The sequence below is a fragment of the Sorex araneus genome, chromosome 3 (genome assembly GCF_027595985.1).
Source record: "Sorex araneus isolate mSorAra2 chromosome 3, mSorAra2.pri, whole genome shotgun sequence".
Lineage (NCBI taxonomy): Eukaryota > Metazoa > Chordata > Mammalia > Eulipotyphla > Soricidae > Sorex > Sorex araneus.
In genome coordinates this window covers 225,616,166-225,642,178 of record NC_073304.1, presented here as the reverse complement: position 1 = coordinate 225,642,178, position 26,013 = coordinate 225,616,166, and the positions used below count along the sequence as shown (strand labels likewise).

The window sequence follows — 26,013 nt, the reverse complement described above, 5'->3', positions numbered from 1 at the left end:
GGCCAGAGAGCAGCAGAGCTGGGTGACGCTGTAGGCCAATCACGATCACGCTCCTCATTGTGACATCAGGGCTGAAGGATCAGCCATGGAATGTAAGCTGAAGAGCCCCCACCCTCCCTTGGATCCAAATGTCCCCATCTGACAGGTGAGGAAACAGATGCAGAATGGTCAAACCATACAATGTTTTCACACAACTAATTAGTGTCAGAGCCAAGAGGAGAACCAGGGACCTTGACTTTTAGGCAGGAACTTGTCCCACTCTCCTTGGTAATGTATCTCCCCTGGAGCCACCCTGGAACCTGGGCCAGAGACCAAAGAGATTTCACAGTCTCTGAGATCATTTCTGGGTGGGGGGATGTGGATAGATGGATGGAAGGATAAATGGATGTATGGATATGTAGACAGAGGATGGATGAAAGAATGGATGGATGAAAGGGTGTATGGATGCAAGGATGGATAGAAGGATGGATGGGCAGAAGTCTGGATGAATGGATAGAAGTATGGGTCGATGAGAGGATGAATGGGAAGACGGAGATGAATGAAAGGATGGAAATGTGGATGGATTAATGGATGGGAAGATAGATGGGTGGATGAATAAATGGAAGGATGGATGGATGGATGGATAGATGGATGGATGGATGGATGGATGGATGGCAATGCTATGCTGTGTCTCTGGACTCTAGAATACATTTTTATCCTGACCTTTTGACCTTTATAATCACTTGTTTTACCTTTTACTTTTTGTGGGGTTGTGACCATCCCCTGGGTAATGCAGGACCCTTCCTTTCCATCAGCCTTACATTGCTTCCTCAGGGAGCACCTGCTACTCTGAGTTTGCAGCCAGGTGTTTGCAGGTAGAGGGCTGGGAGGGCTGTGGGGTGGGTGGGGTGGATGGCACCATGCATTCAGGGGACATGACCATGAGTCCCTGAGCATGCTTTGAACACTGACTGGCACAACCCCAGCTTTCCACTTGCCTCCAGTGGCTCTGGTATGACCCATGAAATCTGGGGAGACTGGCCCCATTGACCTCATTTTGGGGTCAGACTTTTCAGATTCATCACTTCTTCAGATGCACTTTCCTCTGCATCCATATTCTCCCATCCTGCAAGTCCTTAACTCACTGACCAAGGTTCATCGACGTTCTTCACAGGAGCTGCCACTGTGACAGGGAAACTGACCACATACCTTCCAAATGTGTTCTGTTGTGATCAGAACTTTTCTCTTGTTTGTTTTTTTGGGGCATACCTGGCAGTGCTCGTCTGACTCCTGGCTCTGCACTCAGGGGTCATTCCTGGTGGTGCTCAGGGGACCATATTGGGTGTCAGAGATCAAACTTGGGTCAGCTTCTGGGGCTGGAGTGATAGATAGCACAGCAGGTAGGGCATTTGCCTTGCATGTGGCCGACCCGGGTTTGAATCCCAGCATCCCACATGGTCCCCTGAGCACCGCCAGGGGTGGTTCCTGAGTGCAGAGCCAGGAGTAATCCCTGTGCATCACCAGGTGTGACCTAAAAAGGAAAAAAAAAAAACAACTTGGGTCAGCTTCATGCAAAGCCAGTGCCTTACCCTCTGTACTATCTCTCTGGCATCTTGATCAGAATTGATTTTAAAAAATTATTGAACCATAGGAAAAGGAATTATTTATGGGGGAAAAAATCTGACATTTCTGGTTAAGTTGGTAGTCTGGGGGCTGGAGAGATAGCACGGTGGGTAAGGCCGATCTGGGTTCAATCCCCAGCACCCAGATGGTGCCCCAGTTTTCAGCAGGTTAACATCTCTGTGGGGCTCCATCCTAAGGTGGCCGAGTCCAGCTAGGGGCATGGTGGCAGCTGCCGGGCTTGGTAGGACCCGCCCTCCTCCTGACACTGCTCTGGGGGCCTCAGCCAGGATCAGGCATCCGAGAAATTTTCACATCCAAGTTCCTGGATCTTGTGAAATTTCTGTGGTTAATGTTTTGAGGTCCTGCTCTCTCCGCTGCTGTCCGCGGAGATCCCATGAGTGTGCAGACTTGCCCAGACAGCACCGGGGTTCCCACTTCTCTCGGGCCTTATCAAGATGTGGTTTTCCTCCTTTATCTGAGTCAAGGTGTGCTAATGGGCGTGAAGTGATGGTGCACTGCGGTTCATTTCAGAGGGGAGACAGCCCGGCGTCCTCCGCACCTCATTTTTCATTCACATGCTATCTCTGGAAGCCTGGAGACTCAGTAGCTCACCCATTTATTACAAAGGCGATGGATCAGAATCAGTGGTTGGAAGAGGTGCATTGGGCTAGCCAGGAGGGGAGAGCACAGAGTGAGCTGGGCATGCCCCCCGCTCCGGCTCACCAATCAGAAAGCTCCCCCCACCGCTCTGAGCCTGGTCTTCACAATGGCTTCATTCTCAGTGGCCATTGGCAACTGAAATCACGCTCCAGTCCCTCTCCAGAGGCCTCCCCAGAGGCGTGTGGGGCTGGAGCTGAAAGTTCTCACTCTCTAATCACTTAGGCAACCAGGCCGGAAGCATCAAGTTAACAAAGACACCTTTATCACTCCCAATGCTTCCGGGAACTCCAAGGGTTTGAGGAGTCAGGAATTCTGGATGGTCAAGTACATGAGAAATGACATCACTTGAATGACCAAGCACACATTTCTTGACAATTACAAAATTATCCATAGTTTTCACTGAGGAGTTTATTAAAACATTCAAGTTTTACTTCTCCCCTTCTCCCCCCGATTGCCCCAGACAAAAATTAAAACCCCAAAGTTGAGTCCAGGAGAAGGAACTCAGGAAGGAGAGAGCCCTTCACTGGACAGTCCTGCCAAGCCGGCCAGCTGTCACAAACTGCTCTGATCTTTTCTTCACCTCTTGGCTCAGGGGCTGATCTTGGCTTGGGCCCTCAGTTCTTACTGTCAGAGCATAGGGACGTTTGAGTCATGAGGGAGAGGCCAAAGAATGATGTTTTCAGGGCCAGAGGATGGCTCAAAAGTCTGGAATGCATGTACTGCAGGCCTGAGGCCCTAAGTTTAATCCCCAGTACCTCATCCCCTGATGAGGACCACCTGCAATGGCCCCTAGGCCCTCCCAGCACCACTAGAGAAAATCACTGTATCACTGTATCACTGTCATCCCATTGTTTGTCGATTTACTCGAGCGGGCACCAGGAACGTCTCTATTCCTCTCAGCCCTGAGATTTTAGCAGCCTCTCCTCACTTGTCTTTCCCAACAATTAGAGGCTCTTTCAGGGTCAGGGGAATGAGACCTATTGTTACTGTTTTTGGCATATCGAATATGCCACGGGTAGTTTGCCAAGCTCTGCCCGTACAGGCGGGATACTCTCGGTAGCTCGCCGTGCTCTCTGAGAGGTATGTATATATTGTCATCCTGTTGATCAACGATTTGCTCAGGCGGGCCCTAGTAATGTCTCCATTCATCCTAGCCCTGAGATTTTTAACAGCCTCTCTTTACTCGTCCTTCCCAACAGTGCCACATCAGAGGCACTTCAGGGAAATACAAAATATATTTATGAGGAACAAAGAGGGTGGCTGGAGGAAGAGCACAGGGGGTAGGGTACACGGCCAACCCTTGTTTGATCCCCAGCACCCCAACATTCCCTGAGCACTGTCAGGTGCAGCCTGGAGGTCCCTATCAGTGCTGGATGTGGCCCTGGGCACCCATGAGCAGAGCAAGGTGCCCGTGTTGGTCCCCAGCACCACAGGGCCCAAGCAGCACTGCAGCCCCAGGCCCGCACCTTGACCACCAGCCCAGTAGGCTTGAGACTCCCTGGGAGAAAATCTTGCCCGCAAAAAATAAAATAAAATAAAATAAACAGCCCAAAATCCAAGAAAGCAAACAATAGGAACAATAAGAATCTCTGCCGGGAGAGGATGCATTCATTAGAGAGAAGAGGACCTGGACTAGGAATTTCATTTCATGGTCACAGCAATCACAAGAGTGCGCTTCGAGAATCCTTTTATTGCTATGGAATGAAATTGCTCGAGTCACATGTGCCGGGAGCACAGGGCTGAGGGGACTCAGGGCCCTGGAGAGTCTGCTGAACCAGGTGGGCGGGGTGGAGCCGGGTGGCTGCAGGCTGAGGGGTGTGGGCAGAGCAGGGAACTGTCCCACTCCTGCTGGCCTCGGGAAAGAGCAGGCTCGGGCAGGCTCTGACTTCACACTCACTGGGAGAAAAGGTTGGAACTGCTGCCTCTTTTCTGGCCCTTCCAGGTCCACCTGACCTTGCCCTCTGCCCCCTCCCTAGGAGGCAGACACAGGAGTCTGGATGCTTTAAACCTTTCAGAGCGTCTAGTGAAGACTGCTCAGGTTGACCCCAATGTTGACATTCTATTTTTTTGGGGGGGCCACACCCGGCGATGCACAGGGATTACTCCTGGCTCTGCACTCACAGGAATTACTCCTGGCAGTGCTCAGGGGACCATACTGGACGCTGGGAATCGAACCTGGGTCAGCCGCGTGCAAGGCAAATGTACTACCCGCTGTGCTATCACCCCAGCCCCCTGATTTTCTATTTTGGAGGGTTTGGGCCACAGTGCTTGAGGGACCATGGGGTATTCGGGATCAACCCAGGGGGCTCCTGCGTGCAAAGCCTGTGCTCCAGCCCTTTGAACCGCCTCCCTGGCAGCCCCCATCATCCATTTCTTCACTCTCCATCTATAGCTCAACCCTTTTGATGCCTTCCTGTGGCCCACAAGCTCAGGGAGGAGGGGTGATTCACAGAGGTGGTGCCGGGGTGATGGAGAGTGGGCTGTCCGGCAGGCAGGGAGCTCTGGGAACGTCAGACTCAGGGGAGGTTAGTGGGATTCTGCCGTGGGAGAAGGCTTGGAACCATTTAGAGGTTTTGTTTAAAGATTCCATTGTCTTAAGTATTTTGTAAACTTCCACCCTCTTGCATATCGAAAATACCTCGACTCCACATCCTGGCCCAAGGAACGGGCCCAGACAATCATGTCTACGTGTCATGAGACTACACACACACACACACACACACACACACACACACCAGCAGCAGCTGGGGGAGGGCAGAACTTTGTGGAGTAAAGGACACTGGGAGATAAGCAGTGGGGTGTGGCCTGGCGTGGGTCAAAGCATCACAAAGCCAGGAAGCAGCCTGGGGCCCGGGATTCTGCGCCAGGCTGAGCATGGAAGATGCTGGGCTCTGAAGCCGCTCTGGGCCCACATTTCCTAAGGTTTAGGCACCAAGGCAAAAATTAGGAAAAAGTTTCTCCATAGGACTCTTCCCCCAATCCATCAGCCTTCTGAAGGCCAGCTCAGGGAGTGGGCATGTGCTCGGGGCCAGCGGCTATGGCCATGTTCCCGCCTTCCGGGCCTCTTGCTGGGACCTGATCTGGGCTCCCCTCTGCCTACTCATGTGGGTCAGATTTGTGTGTGCAGGGAAAGGGGACTTCCTCGGGGTACCCTTCCCCCAAGGACCCGAGGCCATCAGGAAGCCGAGACCATCCGAGTACCATTTGGGTACTCATCCTTTATGGAGACAGCTGGGGTGGGGTATCCTGTGAGATTCCAGAAGCAGGAGGAACGGTGAGGCCAAAGGCCCCAGACATCTGCTCTCTCTACTGTGCTCCCTGAGTCCCCCAGTACCTGGCCAGGAAAGGACGCAGGACCCCTGTGGGAGCTGGCAGGCAGTTGCTGTGAGCCTGAGTGGGCTGGGGCCGGGCTCCAGCCATTCCTCCTGGCTCTCCTTGGCACCGGCTGACAATGCCCAGGCATGCCCGTGTGCTAGCCTGGAGGCAGGAGGGCATCTCTTGTCCCTGTCCCAGCCATCTCAGAGGAGCAAAGACACAGATGGGAAGGGCAGGACCTTTTATTACGTTCACACACACACACACAAACAAAAACCAAAACGGTGGCAGCATGGCACCCACAGACCGGGACCGGGGGCCTGGCAGGTGGAGTGTGGAGAACGGGCCTTCAGCACAGCGCTGGACGCAGAGGGCAGGGCCGGAGGCAGGTGGAAGGGTGGGGGGGAAGGAAGCGGGGGGTCGGGGCTGAGATGGGCCTGGAGAGCCCCGTCCTTGATCTCGCCCCGCCGGGTCCTCAGGAGTGCCGGAGTTCCACCTCGGAGCCGAACTGGGGCCCCTGGTGCATCTGGTGGAGGCTCTGCTTGCGCATGCGGAAGAGCCGCTGGGAGAGGCCCAAGGTGGCCACCAGCAGGGCCACGCCCAGGAACAGCAGCAGCCACTGGCCCACGCGGGCCTGCTGCTCCTGCAGGTTCATGCCCAAGAAGTTGACGAGGCCGCTGCCTCCGGAGGCGTCTTTGGCACCAGCTGGGCAGGGAGAGAAGAGGAGGAGGCGGCCGTGGGCAGGCGGCGAGAGGACCGGGGACACAATCACCCGGCACTCTCTGTCCTGGCTCTGTGCTCACATACAAACTTGCCTGCGCTGGGACTGGGGTGCAGCCCTGAACGGATTCGGGGGAGGCCCGAGGCTGAGAAGGGGAGGGTGGTGGTACCCGAGTCTGGAGACCAGTCGTACTGGGGCCAGCCCAGCTTCTCCCCATGCCGCCCGTTCTCCGTGACCAGCCAGTCCAGCAGCGGCTTGAAGTACTTGAGCATGGCCGAGGCTGACATGTTGGGCTGGCCCGTGAGCAGCTGCATGGCCTCCGGCCACGGCTTACTGAAGCCCAGTTTCAGCGCGTCCCTGGGGGGCACACGGGGGGGGGGGGAGACCGAGTGAGACGGGCGGGGGAGGCTCCGAGCCCCACCTGCTGCAGCCTCGTTCTCCCCTGCGGGTGGCTGGGGGTGGGGGCACAGATGCCCCCGACCCCGAGGCTTGCTCCCTGGCATCCGAGGGGGCCGGGGGCAGGGCCCCACTGTCCGAGGGAGGGACGGTCACTCACGCCAGGCGCTTCCCTGCCTCCTTGGACTTGTAGATGTCGCACTTGTGCAGGGGGCCTGTGTGACCAGCCGCCTGGCACAGCGCCTCGTGGAACTGGAACTGGATGAAGAAACCGATGAAATACCTGCAGGAGAGAGAGGGCGCAGCCCGAGGTGAGGGGCTGGAGGGACCAGGCCTCCCAGTCCCCTCTGCCCACTGCAGTATGGCCATCAGAGGAGCCCGGCCACCTGCCGAGTCACCACGCTGGCAGCAGCCGAGGCAGGGAGGGCTCCTGGGGGACACGGGGCTGTCCCAGCTGCATCTTCTCCACCATCCCGCAGCTGTGGGAGCACCAGGCGGGCTCTCAGTTCTGGGTGGCATGGGGTGGCGGTGTGGGCACCTTTCACTGTCCCAGCCCTGCACAGGCCCCACTCGGGACGCCAGGCACGAGCTGCGTGCCCCTCACTTTTCCTGCCTTTTTTTTTTTTTTGGTTTTTTTGGGTCACACCTGGCGGTGCACAGGGCTTACTCCTGGCTCTGCACTCAGGAATTACCCCTGGCGGTGCTCAGGGGACCATATGGGATGCTGGGATTAGAACCCGGGTCGGCCGCGTGCAAGGCAAATGCCCTACCCGCTGTGCTATCGCTCCAGCCCCTTTTCCTGCCTTCTTAACGGCGGCCTGCCCAGGCTGACCGTCAGGCTTCGGCCCGACTCCCGCTGGCCCACTCCTGTCTGGGGAGTGGTCTGCGCTGAGCTCGAGAGTGACCGGTGGGCCTGGCTGACACCCACCCGCCCCCCGCGAGAAAAGGACTGTGACCCTGGCACACAGCTTCCTGGACTCTGGGGGGGGGACAGTCTGCCATGCCCTGCTTGTTTCTCAGGTACAAAGGTGGACTCCAAAGGCCACAGGGACAAGGGCTGGTGTGGCCACACCACGCTGGAGCAGCCCTCACGGCCCTCTGAGCCTCACTTCAGTGGGGGACTGAGCTCTCCCCAGAACCCCATCAACCGGGGGCCGGTGCTCCAGCCCCCTGAGTCTTCCGGCTGCGCCACTGGCGGGAGCCTCGCCTGTACCGTGTGCACACAGGAGGCGGCCCTGGGCCTCACTGGGCATGTCCCTGCCTGGCCGCGGGCTCGCACACCAGCCTGTTTACACATTCCATTCCAGAGAGGAATTTCAGACCAGGGGGTTAGAGCGGCCGCTTCCTGGGCTGACGAGGCAGCTCAGGAGAGGAACTGAGACGTTAGCCCTGGTGACAATCCTGGGAAATGGGATTGTATGGGGTGGAGGGTGAGGGGCGGGGGCCGGCATATGTCCAGGGGACTAAGGGATTTACTCAAGGAAACGGGGTGGAGGGGGGGACTGGAGCCATGTGACTGGCTGAGCTTAGGACCCCCTGCAGCCAGCCACATGGCCTGTGGCTCCAGCTGGGTCTCCAACTCAGCGTCGCTCAGACAAGAGGTTTCCCCGGCCCGCTCCCACGAGCACACAGGCCAGGCACCGGCATGCGGTGTGGGGATGACCATTCTGTTGAAAGCACAAAACCCCGCTGCACACTGTGATCTGGCCAGGGGCTGTGGCTTACAGGAGCGAGCTGAGGTCTTGCATCCACTGGGCAAGTGCACGTGGGGTTTCTGCTCTTTTTTTTGGGGGGGGGCAGAGGTGGGGGCAGTGTTCAGGGGACCAAACAGTGCTGGGGACAGAACCCGGGTGGGGGCTGGAGAGATAGCACAGCGGGTAGGGCGTTTGCCTTGCACGCGGCCGACCCGGGTTCAAATCCCAGCATCCCATATGGTCCCCTGAGCACTGCCAGGGGTAATTCCTGAGTGCAGAGCCAGGAGTAACCCCTGTGCATCGCCAGGTGTGACCCAAAAAGCCAAAAAAAAAAGAACCCGGGTGGCAGCCCTGTGAATCACTTCCCCCACCGGGGCTGTCTGCTTTGCGTTTACTGGGTGGTCGTGAAACCACTGGGGCTGTGGGTCTCTGGCAAGAAGCTGGCCGCTAGTGGCCAGGAAGCTCTCCCAGGCAGCTGGGAGATAGCCCCTGGGTGCTGCTGCCATCACCCCCAGCTCCTCCCCCCCACCCCCCAGCCCCATTGCTTTAAGGCCGCACCCAGAAGTGCTCGGGGATGACTTCACTCAGGCCAGCCCTCGGAGCTCTCTCTGATCGCCCCCACCCACCCCTTACCTGATATAAGGCACATTTGCAGGAATGTGGAACTTGGCCCCCGGGTCAAAGTCATCTTGGGACCTGGATACTGGGGGACAGAGGCCCTGGTACTTCAGCCTGTCAGGGTGAAGATGGATTGGAGAAAGGGTTTTGGGGAGAGGGGAAACTGAGGCGGGGGAGGTTCCTCACACCTGGGGTGACACCGGGCCCCCCAGACTCCTCCATGCTAGCCCTCTGTGCCCCATCTTCTGCTGTGCTCCATCACACACACACACACACACACACACACACACACACACACACACACACAGAAAACCTCCCCGCCCCCACCGTCCCAGCCGCACAGGAACATTCTAGAACCTGAGGCTCCACCACTCCTGGTTGTAGTGCTCCTTGGTGATGCTGCCATCAAACACCTTCCAGCGCCACTGGTCAATGAGGTAGCTGAAGGGGATGAAGGCCACCTTGTCGAGCGCCATCTTCATCAGGAAGTTGATGTCTTCCTCTGCGGGGAAAGGCGCGCCGGCCTTCAGCCCCACCTGCCTCCTGCAGGCCCAGCAGCTCGGCCATGGGAGGGGCGGACTGGACCCTTTGGGGTCTCTGACCTGCTCGCCTGGGCTGGTCTGGGGGCTCCGTCACCCCAGCTCACCCTACCGGTGGCCCCCCTCCTCCCCCAGGGCCCTGCCCCCGCCGCTGTGGGTGGCCCCTCCTGGCCTTCTCTCACCGTAGCCGCCATTCTCGCTGCTCAGCAAGTTGATACTGTGGAGGTGCTTGGGGGTGGACACTGAGAGGGTCAGCACGTCCCCGATGGCCTCATGGAAGCCGGGGTTGGCGCCCTCCCGGAAGGTCATGGGCTGATCCTTGTACTGCATGAAGTACTGGATGTGGCCCATCTCGTGGTGCACCACCAGCAGCTCCTCCATGTTCACGGTGGTGCACTGCTTGATCCTGGGGACGCGGGAGCGGAGGGCTTGGTGAGGGGACCCCCACCACGGCTACGGGCAGGGAATGAGCATGACGAACGGGAACGCCGAAACGAGGTACGGAGTGAGCCTGAGCGTGAACCTGGAGGGTCAGGTCGCATCCCTGCCTCTAGCATCCCACCCCACCCCAGCTCACGCCGCCACAGTGCTCTCTGACCGCGCCAAATGCAGGCCCCGGAGGCCCCTGGGCTCCTCAGTGCCGGCCCACGCAGAACTTTCTAGAACAGGGGTCCCCTGGTTCCTCACAGACACATCCAATCTCTCCTAAGACCTCAGCTCCCTGGAGGAAGCGAGAGGGTCTGAGTGCCTCAGCAAGCCTCAGCACACTGCCGGGACTTCTCTGGTGCCTGTGACCCCAAGTTCTGTGACTGCAGAACGGCCCTGGACTCCCTCCTACCTCCCCCGTTTTCCTTTTTTTGTGACTCAGTGAGATGTCTTCCCAGGTCCGACCTGGGTCCTTGAGTTCAGTTGCCTTTCTGTCCCCTACCTGGGTGGGCGGGAGAGCTGGCCTGTGCTGGTGACAGCGGGCGCAGGACCCGCCTTCCTTCCCCAGCATGGCAGGCCCCCCTGAGAATGCTCACCCTCTTGTTCCCGTCCCTGCCCGCCCGCCGGCCTCAGCCCTCATGCTTTGGGAGGTCCCGGGGCCAGCGAACCTATGCGTGTGCTGGGTCCTGTTCATTCAGCCGCTCGCTTCTCTCTGCTCAGCCCCTTGGGAGCCCACCCTGGCCTCTCGTCCCCTGCAAAGGGCTCTCCTGCCCTTCTTCTGAATGTGGGAGGACCTTGTGATGCATTTGATGGTGTCACTTTTGAGTTCTGCCTTAAAGAGATCTGGCCGTCGGGGTGCAGACAGTCCGGTGGTCTGGAGCACACGCTTTGCTCATGCCCTCATGGACCCCCAACACTGCCACAAGTCCCTGAGCACCTGTGTAGCCCAGTCACCTCTTCCCCAGCAAAAATAAATAATAAGAAAATTCTGGCAGTTTCTGTTAACCACCCATCCCCCTCGGGTGGGGGTCGGAGGGAGGCCGGTGGTCAGGGGAGGAGTCTGAAGCCCCTCACAGCTATCCCAGAGGGCCCAACTACAAGGACTGATGTCCAGCCAAGTGTCAGCCTGGCCTGGGTACCCAGTGAGAGCTAGCGGCCAGCTCCTGCATGTCTGCCCCGTGCGTGCCTGGGAAGGGCACCCCGAGCATGAAGCTGTCGGGGTCCCGCTGAGCCGCTGTCCCCCATACTGACTCCTCGAAGCTCGCAGCCCAGAACTCCTGCATGGTGGGGCAGGACATTACCACCCAGGTGCCTCCCCCACCCCAAGTCATGCACACACAGCGGGACCAGGGGTAGCTGCATGCAGGGGCCACTCCCAGGAGAACACGCGACTGCCCGAGGTCTTCGGCCCGGGCTGCTCAGTGCTTGAACACCCCCCACCCCATCTGCAGGGTGGGGTTTCAGCTGGGGCCAGTCCCCACTCTCTGGCCTCTTCACCCAGGCTCTGGCCTTCTCAGCCTGTCCTGGCCCTGACGGGCTTGTGGCTTCGGGACTTGCCTGAAGTCCCGGCCATTGTAGAAGTCCCAGGCCGAGGCGTGGCACACCACCTCCCGCCCGTCAGTTGGCTTCTCCAGCATGGACTTATTCCAGAACTCGGGGGGCACGGGCAGCATGCCCAGGGAGGTGAAGAAACTGTCGGCTTCCTCAAACATCCTTTTGGGGGTCCATCCCTGCAAGCAGAAGGCGGTCTGCCTAAACTGGGGACCCTGAGGCCAGCAGGGAGCAGAGGGCATCTCCCACCCAGCAGGACCTCTCCTTTCCCTCACCGCCCCCCCACCCCAGTTTCTGGGGTTGCCCAGAGCGACCCGTGAACAGTGTGAAACCTGTTTTATCATGTTCTCTGTGACATCCAACTTGGGGGCCGATGGAAAGGGGACCACCAGGTCGTAGATGTTGGACCAGGTCTGTGCCCACATGTTGCCTGGAGGCGGGAGGGAGAGAGAGGAGACAGGCTGTCTGGGAGGTGCCTGGGAGGCCTGTGGGGTGCCAGGGGGGGTGGGGCTCAGCCCCTCTGGGCAGCTTCCGGGGCTGCTGATTCTGAGGCCCACAGCTTACCTGCCTCACCAGGGCATGGCAAGCCCTGAGGTCAGTACCAGCTCTGGCTCACAGGTGAGGCCTCTGTGCCCAGTCAGGGCAGACAGGGGTCCCATTAGCAGTGAAGACCCATGGGACCAGCAGCCTAATACGAGGACAGAAGCTTCTGGGCTATACAATGTCTAGGCCTAGGTGGCCACCACTGATTGGGAGCTACACAGCCCCCCGGGGGACCCCGACTCCTGAGTAAGGAGATTTGAAGGTGGGTAGACGGCACTGGACCAACCACCGCTTCGTCCCCTAGATCACCTGCGACTGTTTGCATGCCCCCTGCCCACCAGTAACAGCTACTCTGGCAAGGAGGACCCGCCATCTCTTAGGGCAAAGCCAATGGACCAAGCTAAAGACACAAGAAGAGGCTGGCGGGAGTGATACTGCAGAGGGGAGAAAATCTGCCTTGGTTGCAGCCAACCTGGGTTCGATCACTGGCATCTCCTAGGGTCCCCTGAGCACTGCCAGGAGTGATTCCTGAGTGCAGAGCCAACAGTAAGCCCTGAGCATGGCCGGGTGTGGCTCCCCCCTTCCACCTCAAAAAAAGACAAGAGGAGAGAACCGAGCTGTGGGACTGAGGCCCGCTCAGAGCGAGCTGGGAGTAGAAGGTCTCTCCCGGGCGGAGGAGAGAGGATCTGGGCAGACCTGGAAGATGGCGTGTAAAGTGCAAAGCAGCACGAGAGGGTGTGAGCAGAGCTAGCAGGGGGCTGAGCGCCCATCTGTGCCCGCGCTCCCCCTCCTGACGGGGCTGCCCCCCTACGGCTCAGGAGATGTGGGCCACAGGCTTCCATCCCCAAAACGGGGTGCCTAGCGCGAGCAGGGAGCTTGTCCCTCTACCCCCACCCTGCCCGATTTTGGGCTCCAGCCCTCCTACTGCCCGGCATCACGCGCCCCTTAGTGACCCCTGCTAGCCCGCCCTCCCCTCGTCCCTAGCGGCAGGCCTGGGAGCTGGGGCACTCACCCAGCAGGTGGGCGGGGATGGGGCCCTCCAGGTGGATGTGCTGGGACCCGTAGTGGCGGTGCAGGGCCCGGCGCACGTAGGCGTGCAGGTTCAGGTAGAGCGGCTGCAGCTCCTCCAGCAGCTGCTCCAGGACCTGCTCCAGGGCGGGCGTCTCGTACACTGCTTGCCAGCCTTCTCCTGCGTCTCTGTAGCCTGCGGGGGTGGGGTGGGGGGGACATCACCAGGGCTCCTGGCTTTCCTGACACCTGAACCGTCCCTGAGACCCTCCCCCCGCCCCGAGGGGGCGCTCAGAGGCTCTCTGTGGTACAGGGGGGCACACTCACCATTGAGCTGGGCCGCCTTGTTGCTGAGTTCCACATACTTGGGGAAGGAAGAGCGGATGGATTTGCCCACCTGGTCCCGCCAGCCCTTCCAGGCCCACAGCAGCTGCTCGTAGTTCCGGGACGTGGCCATGATAGACGTGAGGTCTGGGGGTCGGGGACAGAGGTGTGAGCCCCCTCTGCCCTACCCACCCCCAGCCTTGGCTGACCTCACAGCTCCTGTGAATGGCAGCTGGGACGACACTGAGCGCCCCCAGGAAGTGAGCAGGGCGGAGAGGGGGGCAGAGGGGCTGGGCACCGCTCAGGGAGCTGCGGGGGGTCACATGCCTCTCGGGAAGCTGAGGGGCGCAGGGACAGAGATTTGTATTCAATTCTTTGGGAGGCACCCCAGGAAAAAGCTAGTGTAGAGATCACAGGTGCAAAAAAAAAAAAAAAAAAAAAAAAACAAAGAAAAAGAAATCACGCCAAAAAATCAATGAGAACTAAGCTTGGGGAAATGAGAATTGAATGAGAGACAGTCTCAGGAGCACTAGAGAAAAAACAGCTGAATAGAAGAAATCCATAGAAAACCAAAGCATCAAATTGAAAGGAAAATAAAATTGGGGGGGTAGGTAGAAGGGTGTCCACACCCAGCAATGCTCAGGACTTATCCTTCCGGGTTCTATGTTCAGGGATTGTTCCTGGGGGAAAACTTTATGGGATGGTGTGGAATCAAACTGGGGTCAGCCGCATGCACAGAAAACATCCTAACCCTGGTGGGATCTCTCAGGTCCTGTTCAAAATACTCTTTAACCAGATAATTTACTTTGTCATTAATATAGAAGCAAAACCCAAACCTCTCTAGCATGAATTTGTCCTGATGATTTGTGCAGGCTCTCACCAGGGAAAATATCACGAACAATATCACTGAGTTTTCTAGAGCGGCCAGTGCTCCCCCGGGACCACCGGCTCTCCTCTCTGGGGATCGAGAGCTTTGCCTCTAGCGCCCATCTAGCAGGTAGCTGGCAAAGGTCCCCTCCCACTCGCTGGGTATCCATTTTGGCCTGAGGAAGTCAGACCAGCCGGGCTTTCAAAATTCAAGGTGTTCCAGCGTTCAGGGTCGGAGTGACAATACAGCAGGTGGGGCACTTGCCTGGCATGCGACCAACCCGGATTTGATCCCTGGCACCCCCCATACAGTCCCCTGAGCACTGCCAGGAGTAACCCCTGAGTGTAGAGTCAGGAGTAACCAATCGCTGAGCCTTGCTGGGTGTGATGCCAAAACAAAGTGTTTCAACGTTCAGCTTCAAAGTGCTGACCCGCTTCAAGTGGTGGGTCAGAAGGTGACTGCGCTGGGGTGAAACCATCATCCAACTCCACAGCGACGCTGCCTTCATCTCCACTAACGCCCTCCTATCCAGGAGAAGCGACTTGGAGAGCCAGGATGGACACATGTGCACCAGCCCTTAGAGCCATAGAAGGGTTTGCTTTTTGGTGGGGGTGGGGAGGATGGTCCCACCCAGTGTGCCTGGGGGGTTGTGTGGTGCTGGGATTGGAGCTGGGTCCCCCTGCCCCGAATGCAGAGCCAGCGCTCAGCCCATTGACCATCCTGTCAGCCCCAGACCTGCGTTCCTGCTCCCCCCACTTGCCTCACCCTCCCTCGAGTCAGCTTGCAAGTCCTAAGAACTCACAGACCGTTTACAAAGTAGGAAGTCCACCCCCACCCCCTGCTGTTACCCCTTCCAGGGGGGCGAGAAGTTGAGCCCAGAGCAGGGAGTGACCTCCCTCCAGTGTGCCTGCCGGGGAATGTCTCATGTGCTGGGCGGAAAGAACGCTGAGCTGCGAGGGCCAGAGAACCAGGACGCACCCCTGCCGGCAGCTCTGCATCCTGGCTCCCGGCTGAGGGAGGACGCGGGGCAGAGTGGACATGCGCTGCACGGAGCCATCTACAGCCAAGCTAGAGGGGCATTTCACATGGACCAAGGCGTGCCCGCCTCCCAGCAAGACCCTGGAAGGCAAGGCCAGGGGACCACCTGCCTCTCCTTGGACTCTGCCTCTGTCTCTCTGTGTCTCTGTCTCTCTCTCAGACCAGAGACTGCATGAGGTCCACTTCTCCCAGGGACTGCATACTCCAAGGCAATCTCACTTGAGCGGAGGAAATGCTTTTTAAGAATTTCACATCTGCCGAGTGGGGGTTCTGGTTTTTGTTTGTGGGTGCGTCTTATCTTTAAGCTCCAGGGCGGGGCGCTGAGGGTCCCTGATCCCTTCAAGATTTTTTGTCGCCTCGTACATGCCTACCCCCAACTCCCGACTTCACATGAGTACACACACACACACACAGCTATAGGCCCACCCTGCCCTAGGAAAACCGTCTCTCACTCCTGTTTATTTTCCATTTCCCCTTCTATTTGTCATTGTTCTGATGTGGAAGTTGGATGGCGGCCAGGAAGAGCAGGTTCTGGGTGCGGGTGGTTCAGGAAGAAGGGAGAGGGGCTCCTCAGCCTCGGGCAGAGGGGGGTCAGCAGGGAAATGGGCTCTGCTGTCTGCAGGTGTCTGCTCAAATGGTCCAGCTCTTTTATGGGGAGCAGCAGGTGCACAGGGAGACTGTCCATCCCACCCAACAAGAGGGCGGGTGGGGGAAGGGCGTGGGGCTCTATTTCCTGTATCTGGGGCGGTGGTGGCCAAGGGGAGAGGAGGTGGGATTAAGGCAGGCACACAGGAGGCGGGGAGGGGGGTGCCTAAAGTTACTCTCCACAGGGGCATCCTGGCCCTGGAAATGGCAGTGACAAGACATCATCATCTACGGCAGCGAGTAGCGGGGAGCAGTGGGGAGAGCCAGGAGCACCTCAGGGACAAGGATAAGGGGGTGGGGGGCTTGGTCCTAAACGAGGGCAATGAAGCCCCTTCCAGGAGGGAAACAAAGAAGTGGGGTTTCCAGGCCCAACTGAGCCCCAAGTTCAAAGGTCAGGAGCAAGCACTCCTTTTCCCGGGTGGCCCCCCGCCTGCGGGTACTCACCAGGCTCCAGCGACAGGCAGGTGCCATTGTCGTGGCACACGGAGGCCACGCTGTAGTTGGTTTCCATGTCCAGCAGGATCTGGGTGTACTGCGGGAGGGACGGGCGGGGCCAGCGGCACATCAGCACCCGAGGGGCTGCCTTCTCCTCGCCCACCCGCAGGGGACTCCTGCGTCCCCTGTGACCCATGCAGGCGGGAGGCGGGCAGCAGGAAGGCCGGCCTCCGTGCTGGGGGTCCCCTGTGCCCTGCTCCCCGCGCAGCCACACACACCTCTGTCAGTTCCTCGGGGGGCAGCGCCGCCCGGTCGATGTCCTGGATCTTCTTGATCATCCGCTTCATGCTGGCGTTCTGGAAGTTGGTCACGTCAAACTGCCGGGCCCAGAGGCCGTACTTGACCGTGTGGTTGGCCATCTGGGCGTTCTTCTCCATCTGCCAGCACAGAGGGCCATGTCACGTGGCCCAGAGCTTTGGGGAGGCCACTGGGGAAGTGGGGCGGGGGCGGTGGGGAGGTCGGAGGGAGGGCAGTTTCCTCACGTTGCTGCCTTTGCCTGTACAGATACTCTTCACACTGGGGCCCCTATAATGCCCCGGGTGCTGGGTCTGCTCCTCCACAGATGCCCACACGAGCAAGACATATCCCGGGACCCCCACTGAAGGCTGTTCCAATGGGAGTGACTTAAGAGTTGGCATCAGTGGCCGCTAAGTCCCAGCTCCTATCTCTACAATGAATGTCAAATTCCTGTATGTGTGTGTGTGGGGGGTGTGAGTGGGTGGGTGGGTGGGGGAGGTATCTGGGCTACACCCAGCTGTGTCAGGGGCTCCTCCTGGCAGTGCGCAGGGATCAAACTGGGGGCGGCTGTGAGCAAAGCAAGCACCTGCACTATGTCTCTGATCAAGTCTGGGACCAGAGAGACAGTGCAACAGGCTGAGGGAGTCCCAGTACCTCCTGGTCTCCCAAGCACTGGCAGGAGGCACCCCTGAGCACTGCCCTCGGAATGGCCTCTGAGCACCACTGGGTGTTGTCCCCCAGCCCTGAAATCAAGGCTCTCTGGTTTGGCAAGGCTGCTGAGGAATGAGGTTACAGAGTGCTGAGAAGCAGCGGGGCACACAGGGGGTCCTCAGAGGCCAATCCTGTGCACTTGTTTCAGAATAGCCCACATTCGCCCACCAAGCAGATGGGGGGGGGTGAGGGCAGCACGGACCACAGTGGTGGCCGACACAGACTTTCCGTGTCTCCTTCCCTCCATTCATCCTATGGCTGAATTCCTTCATTGACACCAGCTAGTGGTTGGTGAAAGAAACGCTTTGGCATTAAGGACTAGCCCCTCACCCCCTAAATCTGCTATTAAGTGATATTGTCAAATATTGTCAAACTTTGCAGGAGGGGGTGTTTAGACCACACCTGGCAATATTCTTGGGCACTTCCTGACTTGGTGGCGGGGGGGGGGGGGTGGAGTGGGGCTGGGCAATGGTTTGCTCCTGACGGTGCTGGGGGCACTATACAGTACCAGGGGTGAAACCTGGACCTCCCACAGACAAAGCCTGTGCTCAGCCCCTGGGCATGTCCCCAGCCCACACTCAGAATGTGGACTCGCACACATTCTGAATCTCCCGCTGAGGGTGCATGGGCATCTATGCATGGGGGGGGGCACGGGGGGGTGTGTTCCCTACCAGGATCTTGCTGTTCTCTGTGCTGATGTTGGTGTTGTAGCTCCAGCTGGCCTCCGTGTACTCATTCCACACCACCTGGGATTTCTGCTCATATTCCTCCAAAAATTTGCTGGCCTTTGTCTCATCGGTCACCAGGTCTGAGGACAGGGTGGAGGCAAGCGGACGGGTCACCCCCCGGTCTGCTCTGCGCAGGGGTGGTACCCCCTCCCTCCCCACCGCTCAGGGGGGGAGGGCCCACCCCACCCTTCTGGCTCTTGCTTATGTTCCAGGAGGTTGTGCTGGGGGCCTGGCTGCTGGCTGCGGGCGGGCTGGCCAGCCCCTGGGGAGTGGTCTCTCTGCTGGAGACCCGCAGGGGATGCCCGCAGCAGAGCAGGAGGAGGAGCAGCCCGGGCAGAGCTGGAGGAGGGCCCATGGTGGTGGCCCAGCACAGCCTCACGGCCACTAAGAGCAGGACGCTAGCCAATGGGAGCGGGCTCTGGAGTGTGACCTCACAAAGTGTGGCAGCTGACAGCAGCCCCACCCAGCACCCCGGACGGACGAGGTGCACCTGCCGGGGGAGTGGGGAAGCCCCGTGAGCCACCCGGCTCCCCCACTCTGCCGAGGGGCAGGGGGCAGCTGTTGGGCCCGGCAGGAGGAACCGAGTCGGGAGCCCAGAGGGCTGTGCCAGCCCGTCCCTCTTAGTGCCTTACCAAAGCCCTCTGGGTAATTGGGGGGCAGCGGGGGACGCCACTGATACTCCGGCCAGCCCAGGACTTCCTGGTTCTTCCGGTTCTCCTCCTCGAGCCACCGGGTGACGGGCTGGAAATAGTCGAGCAGCGGCTGCACGTCCAGCTTGTCTGTGCCAATCACTGTCTTCAGAAGCTCCGTCCAGGGCTGCGAGGAGCCGGGCTTCAGCACCTCCCTGGCAGACACAGGGCTCTCAGGCCAGGGCCCAGCCCTGGCGCCCCCGTGTCCTCACCCCGGTCCCCATGGTGCCCCGCCAGGTGGCAAGAGAAGCAACACTGACATTCCAGCGTGGAGGGGCTCCAGGGGATGGCAAGAGCATGTGTCTCACCCCCAGGCCGGCCAGGACCCCCCCAGAGGAGCATGATGGGGACTCAAAGGGGGGAGGGAGGCTGGTGCCGCCATCAGAGCCGCCCTAGACAGAAGCGTCGCCTGTGTCCCCACCCACCACGGCCCCAGCCTGCGCCCCCCACGCACCGGAGCATGTCCCCGGCCTTGGTAGATTGGTAGATGTCGCACTGGTGCAGGGGGCCCTGGTGGCCCGCTTCCTTGCACAGGGCTTGGTGGAACTGGAACTGCAGGACGAAGCTCACGAAGTACCTGCAGTGCAGGTCGGGCATCAGCGGGCCTCGGCCAGGGCCAGCCAGCGAGCCACTCCCAGCTCAGGGGCAGCCTCTGGCCAAGGGAGCCCAAGCCTGGTGCCCAGAGGGGCAACGCCCCCGCACTGGCTGGAATGGGGGGCGTGGCCTGGGACGGGGAGGGAGGGAGCGCAGCACCTGATGTACGGTGTCACATTGGGCACGTGGAACTTCGCTCCAGCATCAAAGTGGCTCTCGTTTCGGGCAACCGGGGGACAGATCCCTTGGTACTTGGTTCTGGAAGAGGAGGCGCAACGGGCTTCAGGGCCTACGTGTGGCTGGAACACAGCCTGACGTGGCTTTTGCAGAAAAAGGCTGCTGAGTCACTCCCCCGACCATCTCATCCCCCACCCAGAGAATGTGGGGATCACTCCCTGGAGGAGGGCGTAGGGGCAGGGAAGACTGTGGTAGGGAAAAGGACTGGGACCAAGAGAAGCCCCGGGCTGCCTGGGAAGCTACAGGCAGGGTGGGAGGGGGAAGCCCTTCCTGATTTTGTCATTTGGTGGGGTTTGGGCCACTCTTGGTGGTGCTGGGGGGGTGACTCCTAGCTCTGTGCTCAGGAGTCATTCCTGATAGTGCTTGAGGGACCCTAAGGGTGCCAGGGATCAAACTGGGCTTCGCTGCGTGCTAGGCAGGTGCCTCCTCTACCACCCTACACACTTCCCCCTGCCCTGTCTGTTACTCTCTCGAGCCCCTTCTGCACCCTCTCTACTCACCGCAGATACCACCAGTCAAAGTTGTAACGAGATGGGGGGGTACGGCCACTAAAGACCCCCCAACGCCATTGGTCCACCAAGTAGCCAAAGGGCAGGAAGGCGATTTTTTCCAGGGCCATCTTCAACAGGAAATTGATGTCGCTTTCTGGTGGGAGAGCAGGAGGAGGAGAGGATGAAGGGAAAGTGGATAGAGCCCAAGCCAGGTGAGGACCCTGGGAGGGGAGGCCCGGACCACGAGAGACAGCCTCGGTGGCTGGCTCCCGTCCACACCCACATACCGCTGTCATTAGTGACCTGGTCCAGCAGGCCAATTTTGTGCAGATGGTCAGGTGTGGAGACGGACAGCGCCAGCACGTCCCCAATGGCCTCATGAAAGCCAGGGTTGGCGCCTTGGCGCAGGGGCACGGCCTGGTCCTTGTACTGCAGGTAATACTGTATGTGGCCCATCTCGTGGTGCACTGTGGACAGCTGGTCCATGGTGACCCGCGTGCACTGCTTGATCCTGGAAACAGAGGACAGGGCACGGGGGGGAGGGGCCTGAGGCAAAGGAGCAAGGAGTGGCAGGCGGGGTGGATGGACACATCCAAACGCTGCTTCTAGCCAGCCCAGGCTGCAACACTCCGGCCCCTTGTCTATTCGAACACCCCTTCCCCCGTCCCCCATCACCCACCGTCCACAGCAGCGCTGCCAGACCCCGTCTTGAGCATGCGCAGACAGACCTGAAGTCCTTCCTGTTGTAGAAATCCCAGGCAGACGCGTGGCACACCACCTCCCGACCGTCGGGTTTCTCCAGCATCGACTCTGCCCAGAACTCGGGAGGCATGGGCAGGAGCCCCAGGGACGTGAAGAACCTCTCAGACTCCCGGAACATGTGCGTGGCGTTCCAGCCCTGGGGCGGGGGTGGGGCCGCCCGTCAGGACCCTCGTGCGCGCGTGCGAGCGCATGTCCCGTCAGCACTCCTACCCAGGCGGGGAACCCACCCTGCCGCCTCCCTTCCCAGATTTAGGGTCTCCCGCCCCAGCCTGCACCTGTACCCAAGTGAACGCTGCTCACAGCCCGAAGGTGCGTGTGGGTGCAGGGCGGGATGCCCAGGGGAGCTCATTAAGTGCTCAAGGCGGGACGAGGCTGAGCCGCCTCCCCCACAAGTCCCCTTCCCAGGGCCCCCTGCCAGCGCCCCACTCCGGAGGGACCCCACGCTGACCCTCTCCACCATGGTTTCAGTGACATCGAGGTTGGGCTTGTTGGGGTAAGGCACCACCAAGTCGTAGATGCTCTCCCAGCTCTGCGCCCACATGTTCCCTAGACAGAGGAGGGGGACGCGAAGGCTGGGCTCCCGGCTCAGCCAGCGGCCCAGACCCAGGCCTCCCTCGCGCTCCCGAGGTTTGACCCGGCATGGACCTGGGAGATGCTGCTGGGACCCTTCCCATTAGGACCCTGGGCCTCACCATGGCTGGTCCCCATCTTTGGTCTGCGGGTCTAGCCACTGTGAGCCCCTGGCTCCCCGCCCTCTGCCAGGTGACTGGGGCTCAGCCTCAGGGACTTACCGGGAGGGGGGAGGGGGAGGGGGAGGGGGCAGAGAGCAAGAACAAAGGTGCACAGAGCTGCCATCTCTGTGCAGGGGTCCTGGGGGGGGGGTCATCCCGGGAGGCAGGCAGTGAGGCCTCACCCAGCAGGTGGGCCGGAATGGGCCCCCTGAGGTTGATGTATGTGGCTCCGAAGCGGCGGTAGAGCGCGCGGCGGACGTAGGCATGGAGGTTTAGGTAGAGGGGCTCCAGCTGCTGGTAGAGCTTCTCCAGGTCCTCCTCAAAGCTGGGGGACTCGTACCAGGAGCGCCAGTAGGCCCCCGTGTCCGCGAAGCCTAGCAGAGGGTGGGGTTGCAGTGGGGCTCGGGTTGGGGGCTCCCGGGCACTCTCGGTGCTGTGGGTCTGTCCCCCCTGCCAGAAAGGACCCCTGGGGGGGATGCCGTGGTGACTTTCCTTCTCCTCCCACCAGTGTCCAGGGACCACACGTGCCAGGTTTGGGAGCTGGTGCTCCCGCATGCAAGAGCTGTGCTCAGCCTCTGAGCTGCCCAACTGGGGCTGGTCCCACTTGGGGCCAGGCGTGACGGGGCGGGGGTCGGTGGGGGGCAGACAGCAGCCGGGAGAGGGGGGACGGGGCAGAGTGGGAAATCAGCCCCAGCGTGGCTCCGAAGCTCACCGTCCTGCTGGTACGCCTTGTTGCTGAGGGCAGTGAAGTTCTGGTACAGGGGCTTCAGCGGGATGCCCGAGGCATCGTGCCAGCCCTCCCAGGCAAAGAGCAGCTGTGTGTAGCTCCGCGAGGTGGCCAGGATGGTGGTGAGCTCTGGGACAGGCCAGCAGGGCTGGTCAGGAGACTCCACACCTCCCAGGTATCTTCCTCCACACCCCACTCCCCCAAGACAGGGACACCTGCAGGCTGGCTGGGCTGGGAGCCCCCGCAGGGAAAGCCCCAGGGGGCAGGGAGGATCAAGGTGGCACAGAGATGACCGGGGTAGAGGGGGCACCCAGGTAACCTCAACACACTCTGGATGGAGTGGCTGGAATCAAAAGAACCAGGTCAGTGGGGGCGGGAGGCTGGGGAGAGGGTTCTAAAGGCTGAGAGGACTCCAGGGGACAGGAGAGAATCCAGGAAGAGGAGAAGCAGCCGGAAGGAAGGTAACTGGCCAAAGGGTATGTGTGTGTGTGGAGGGGAGGGGAACGGGGGCTTCTGGAAGGGGTTTTACCCAGAGAAGGGGTGTGGGGCATCCACCCCAAAGTTCCAGCAATGTCTTTGGGTTTTCTGCTCCCTTTAATCACAGGGAGGAGGGGAGAGAAAGCAGGGGTGGGGCAGGGGTAGGAAGTCCCAGTGGCGGCAGGGTGGGGTACCTGGGTCCAAGGACCAGCAGGGGGCAGTCTTGTTGGGGAAGCAGACCTTGGCGGTGGAGTAGATTTGGTTCATTTTGCTTAGCAGAGAGTTATACTGGGGAGGTAGAGAGGAGCGACTGAGGGGCCACAGCTCCCAACGAGAACCTGGCCAGCCCCTCCTCGCTCTGCCCGGGGCGCAGCTCTGCTCAGGCAGCTGCTGGCCAGGGTCACTGTCCTGGGGAAATAAGGATCCAGAGCCTTGCCACTGTGCAGAGAGGGCAAGTGTCTCTCCTTCGAGGCCTTGATGCGCCCAGTGCTTCTCGACCTTTCTAAGGAAGTCCATAATCCAAACCTGCCACCCAAGGCCCCTGGGTTTCCACCAGTCTTGCTTTTATGCAGAGGGGCTTCCTGTGCAACCCCAAGGTACAGCTGGCGTAGGAAGCCACTGTCTGCCCTCCCTTCAGCCAGTACAGACGCAGGGCGCCTCCGGCTCTCCCAGCCCCCTCCCTAGCACCCCTGCGAGCAGCACCCCTGCGAGCCTGCACCTCCTGCCGCTCTGGCAGCTCCAGGTTGGCCGGCCCCAGGATGCGCACGTTCTGGATGATCCTTTGCAGCGTGCGGTTTTTGAAGGTCTGCCAGTGCGGGTCATAGAGCTCCTTGGCCTTCTTGCCCCAGGCCTCGGAGAACTCCTGGCTGAGCAGGGCTGCTTCCTCCTGCAGGCGGGAGAGGGGGGCAGGGCGGTCTGCCGGGGGTGCCAGGGGAGCGGGGAGCCACTCGCTCTTCAAGGCCGCGCCTGCAAGGCCGGATCTAGGGGGTCTGGCCTCGGTGGGGCCACAAAGTGGGGCCGAACCCACCGGGAGCAGAGGCGAGCCCTGAGGGCCGGGGCAGGCTGCGGCCCGGGAGCCCAGAGAAGAGTGGGTGCCCGGGAGACCGCGCCGCCCCACGCCGACACCCTGCGCCCCCGCCCCCTCTCCGGCGCCCCCCACCCCGGGTTCTCCGGACCCCGATCCCCCAGCAACAGCCCTTGTCCTCCTGGTCCCAGCCCCAGCGCCCCCCGGAATGCCCCCTGTCCCCCTGTCCGCCCCCCGGCGCCGGCCTGTGATTGGCCGCCCGGGCCCCGCCCCGCGCCGCGCCGCCCCGCGCGCCCACCTGGCGCTGCGCGTTCTCGGCCGTGATGTTGGTGTCGTGCTCCCAGCTGGCGGCCACGCTGCGGTACAGCACCTGCTCGGCGCTCTCGTCGTAGCGGCTCGCGAAGTTCATTGCGCCGGCCTCGTCGGCGGGAAAGTTCTCGGGCAGCAGCCCGGGCTCCAGCGCGGCGGGGAGCGGCGGCGGCTGCAGCAGCAGCAGCAGCAGCAGCGGCAGCAGCGGCAGCGGCGCGGCCCCCATGGCGCGGTGCTGGCTGCGCGGGGCCCGGTCTCCCGTGCCGCGCCCGCGCTGCGGGTTATAAGACCCGGGGCCGCCGCCTTCCGACACACCCCCGCCCCCCGCCCCGCGCTTCCTCCGCTCCAAAGTGGCGGGCCGCGCGGGCCTCGCCGAGCGGGCGGGGACCAGGCTTCCTGGCCCGCCCCGGCCGGGCCCCGCCAGCCGCTCGGAGAGATGCCGCCCGGGGGTGGCCGAGGGCCGCAGAGCAGCCGGGGAAGGGGGGACTCCCCCCGCCTCACACACGCGCGCACGCACACTCACTGTCCCCTAAATCTGCAGGACCCAGCGGGGTTGGGAAGCCCCTGCCCGACCTCCGGAGCCGTCGTCACCCCGCGGCCCGGCGGCCTCCGTGCTGCGCGCCATCCTCCGGCCTGACTCCCGGGGGCTCCGCAGCCAGCAGGTGCGGGAGTGTCGGCCGCGCCGCCAGTGCGGCAGGAGCGGGTTCGGGATGTGTCGCCCGCACCAGCTCCCGCGTGGGGCTCGGGGTCAGGGGGTGTGGCCTGCGCGGGGTCCCCAGCGACCCGCTGGGGTGGGCGCCTGGGGAGGCGCCGCTGCAAAGCCCCCTCCCCCCGTGGAGAGGGAGGGGGACGGCGGGCTGGGTGGGGGTCGGTGGCAAGCACCGGATCTCGGCAGCAGCGCCCTTCGTTCCACGGATGAAGAAATCAAGGCTCAGACGTGCCGGGTGACTGTCCTCGACTGGCGCAACCCCTCCGCCACGTGTCCGTCCAAGTGACAAGCACGGGGGCGGCTTCTTCTGGAGGGCGGTTTGTGGAGGTCTCAGGTGTGCAGACACCCAACAAGAGTGTGGAAGGGGCGCCCGGATGCCGCGGGGACCCTCTGATTTGCGTGGCCCCCCACCCCACCCTGCGGTTCATCTGAGCTCCTGGGTAGATTTGGGCCGAGAGGGTAACTCACAAGGAGAGTTCAAGGGACTCTGGGGACACTCCTGGTGATAAATGGCCTACAGGATGCAGGGACAGAGTACTTCTTGGGCCCTGCTATGCTGGGGGGTCACCAGGGCTAGGCAGGTGGGGCAAATGCTGAGTCATCAGCTTGTGCCTCCGCCCTCTTACCAGCGCCCTGGCCTGGGTGGAATGTTGGGGTGGGGTGGCATCTGGGGCTTCCCATGCCCGAGCGGCTGACTGGATCCCTGTTGGGGGGGATGGGCAAGGGGACATGTGGGGATGAAGGAAGCAGCCCTGGCATGTGGAGGAGCGGAGAGGGCCATGGCCGTCCCTGATGCTCAGGACACTTGACACAGGCTCGGTGGCCTCGAGCAGCTCGGAGCACGGGCAGCTGGGCCCGGCTCTGCAGCTGGCCCCAGGGCAGTGCTCCAGGCGCCCAGAGCCCTGCCAGAGTCTGGAGGGGAGCACTGGAGGAACGAGCCCTCTCCAGCGAGCAGCCGGCAGGAAGTGGGACACAGAGTTCTCCATCCTCTCTGGGACACGGACAGGGCCCCCGCCCGCTGGCCCTGCTCAGCACTATCCCTGCCACGTCTCTGGAACAACCTGCTGCCTCACTGAAAAGCCCCAAGTGCAAAAGCTCAGTGGGGGTTGGAAGACTATCTAATCTCCCTGTTTACAAAGAGCAA

At 61.0% G+C, this 26,013-nt stretch overlaps 1 protein-coding gene across 2 annotated transcripts; it reads right to left on the bottom strand.

Annotated features, from left to right (window-relative positions):
• Positions 1-5,803: 5,803 nt before the first annotated feature.
• Positions 5,804-24,882, bottom strand: ACE (angiotensin I converting enzyme). Of its 2 annotated transcripts, none has more exons than XM_055130999.1 (25): positions 24,150-24,882; positions 23,546-23,713; positions 23,022-23,115; positions 22,336-22,479; positions 21,806-21,997; positions 21,341-21,438; positions 20,859-21,028; positions 20,418-20,641; positions 20,140-20,284; positions 19,562-19,660; positions 19,263-19,385; positions 18,752-18,963; positions 18,063-18,199; positions 16,662-16,820; positions 16,393-16,480; positions 13,401-13,544; positions 13,078-13,269; positions 11,855-11,952; positions 11,529-11,701; positions 9,728-9,951; positions 9,364-9,508; positions 9,022-9,120; positions 6,855-6,977; positions 6,393-6,655; positions 5,804-6,282 (listed from the first exon to the last, which is right to left on the bottom strand). In XM_055130999.1, the coding sequence occupies exons 1-25, from the start codon at positions 24,384-24,386 to the stop codon at positions 6,053-6,055; spliced, it is 3,981 nt and encodes a 1,326-aa protein (XP_054986974.1). In that variant the 5' UTR covers positions 24,387-24,882; the 3' UTR covers positions 5,804-6,052. The 2 variants fall into 2 exon arrangements, with proteins under 2 accessions (XP_054986974.1, XP_054986975.1); XM_055131000.1 differs by having other exon boundaries at positions 6,468-6,655.
• Between the last annotated feature and the right edge of the window lie 1,131 nt (positions 24,883-26,013).

Bases quoted from the DNA above. Each gene is read 5' to 3' on its own strand.
- ACE (XM_055130999.1), bottom strand. From the start codon at position 24,386: ATGGGGGCCGCGCCGCTGCCGCTGCTGCCGCTGCTGCTGCTGCTGCTG. The intron at 23,116-23,545 runs GTGCAGGCTCGC...CTACCTCCCCAG, and splicing joins AGCTGCCAGAGCGGCAGGAG to TATAACTCTCTGCTAAGCAA. The intron at 21,998-22,335 runs GTGAGCTTCGGA...ACCCTCTGCTAG, and splicing joins CAAGGCGTACCAGCAGGACG to GCTTCGCGGACACGGGGGCC.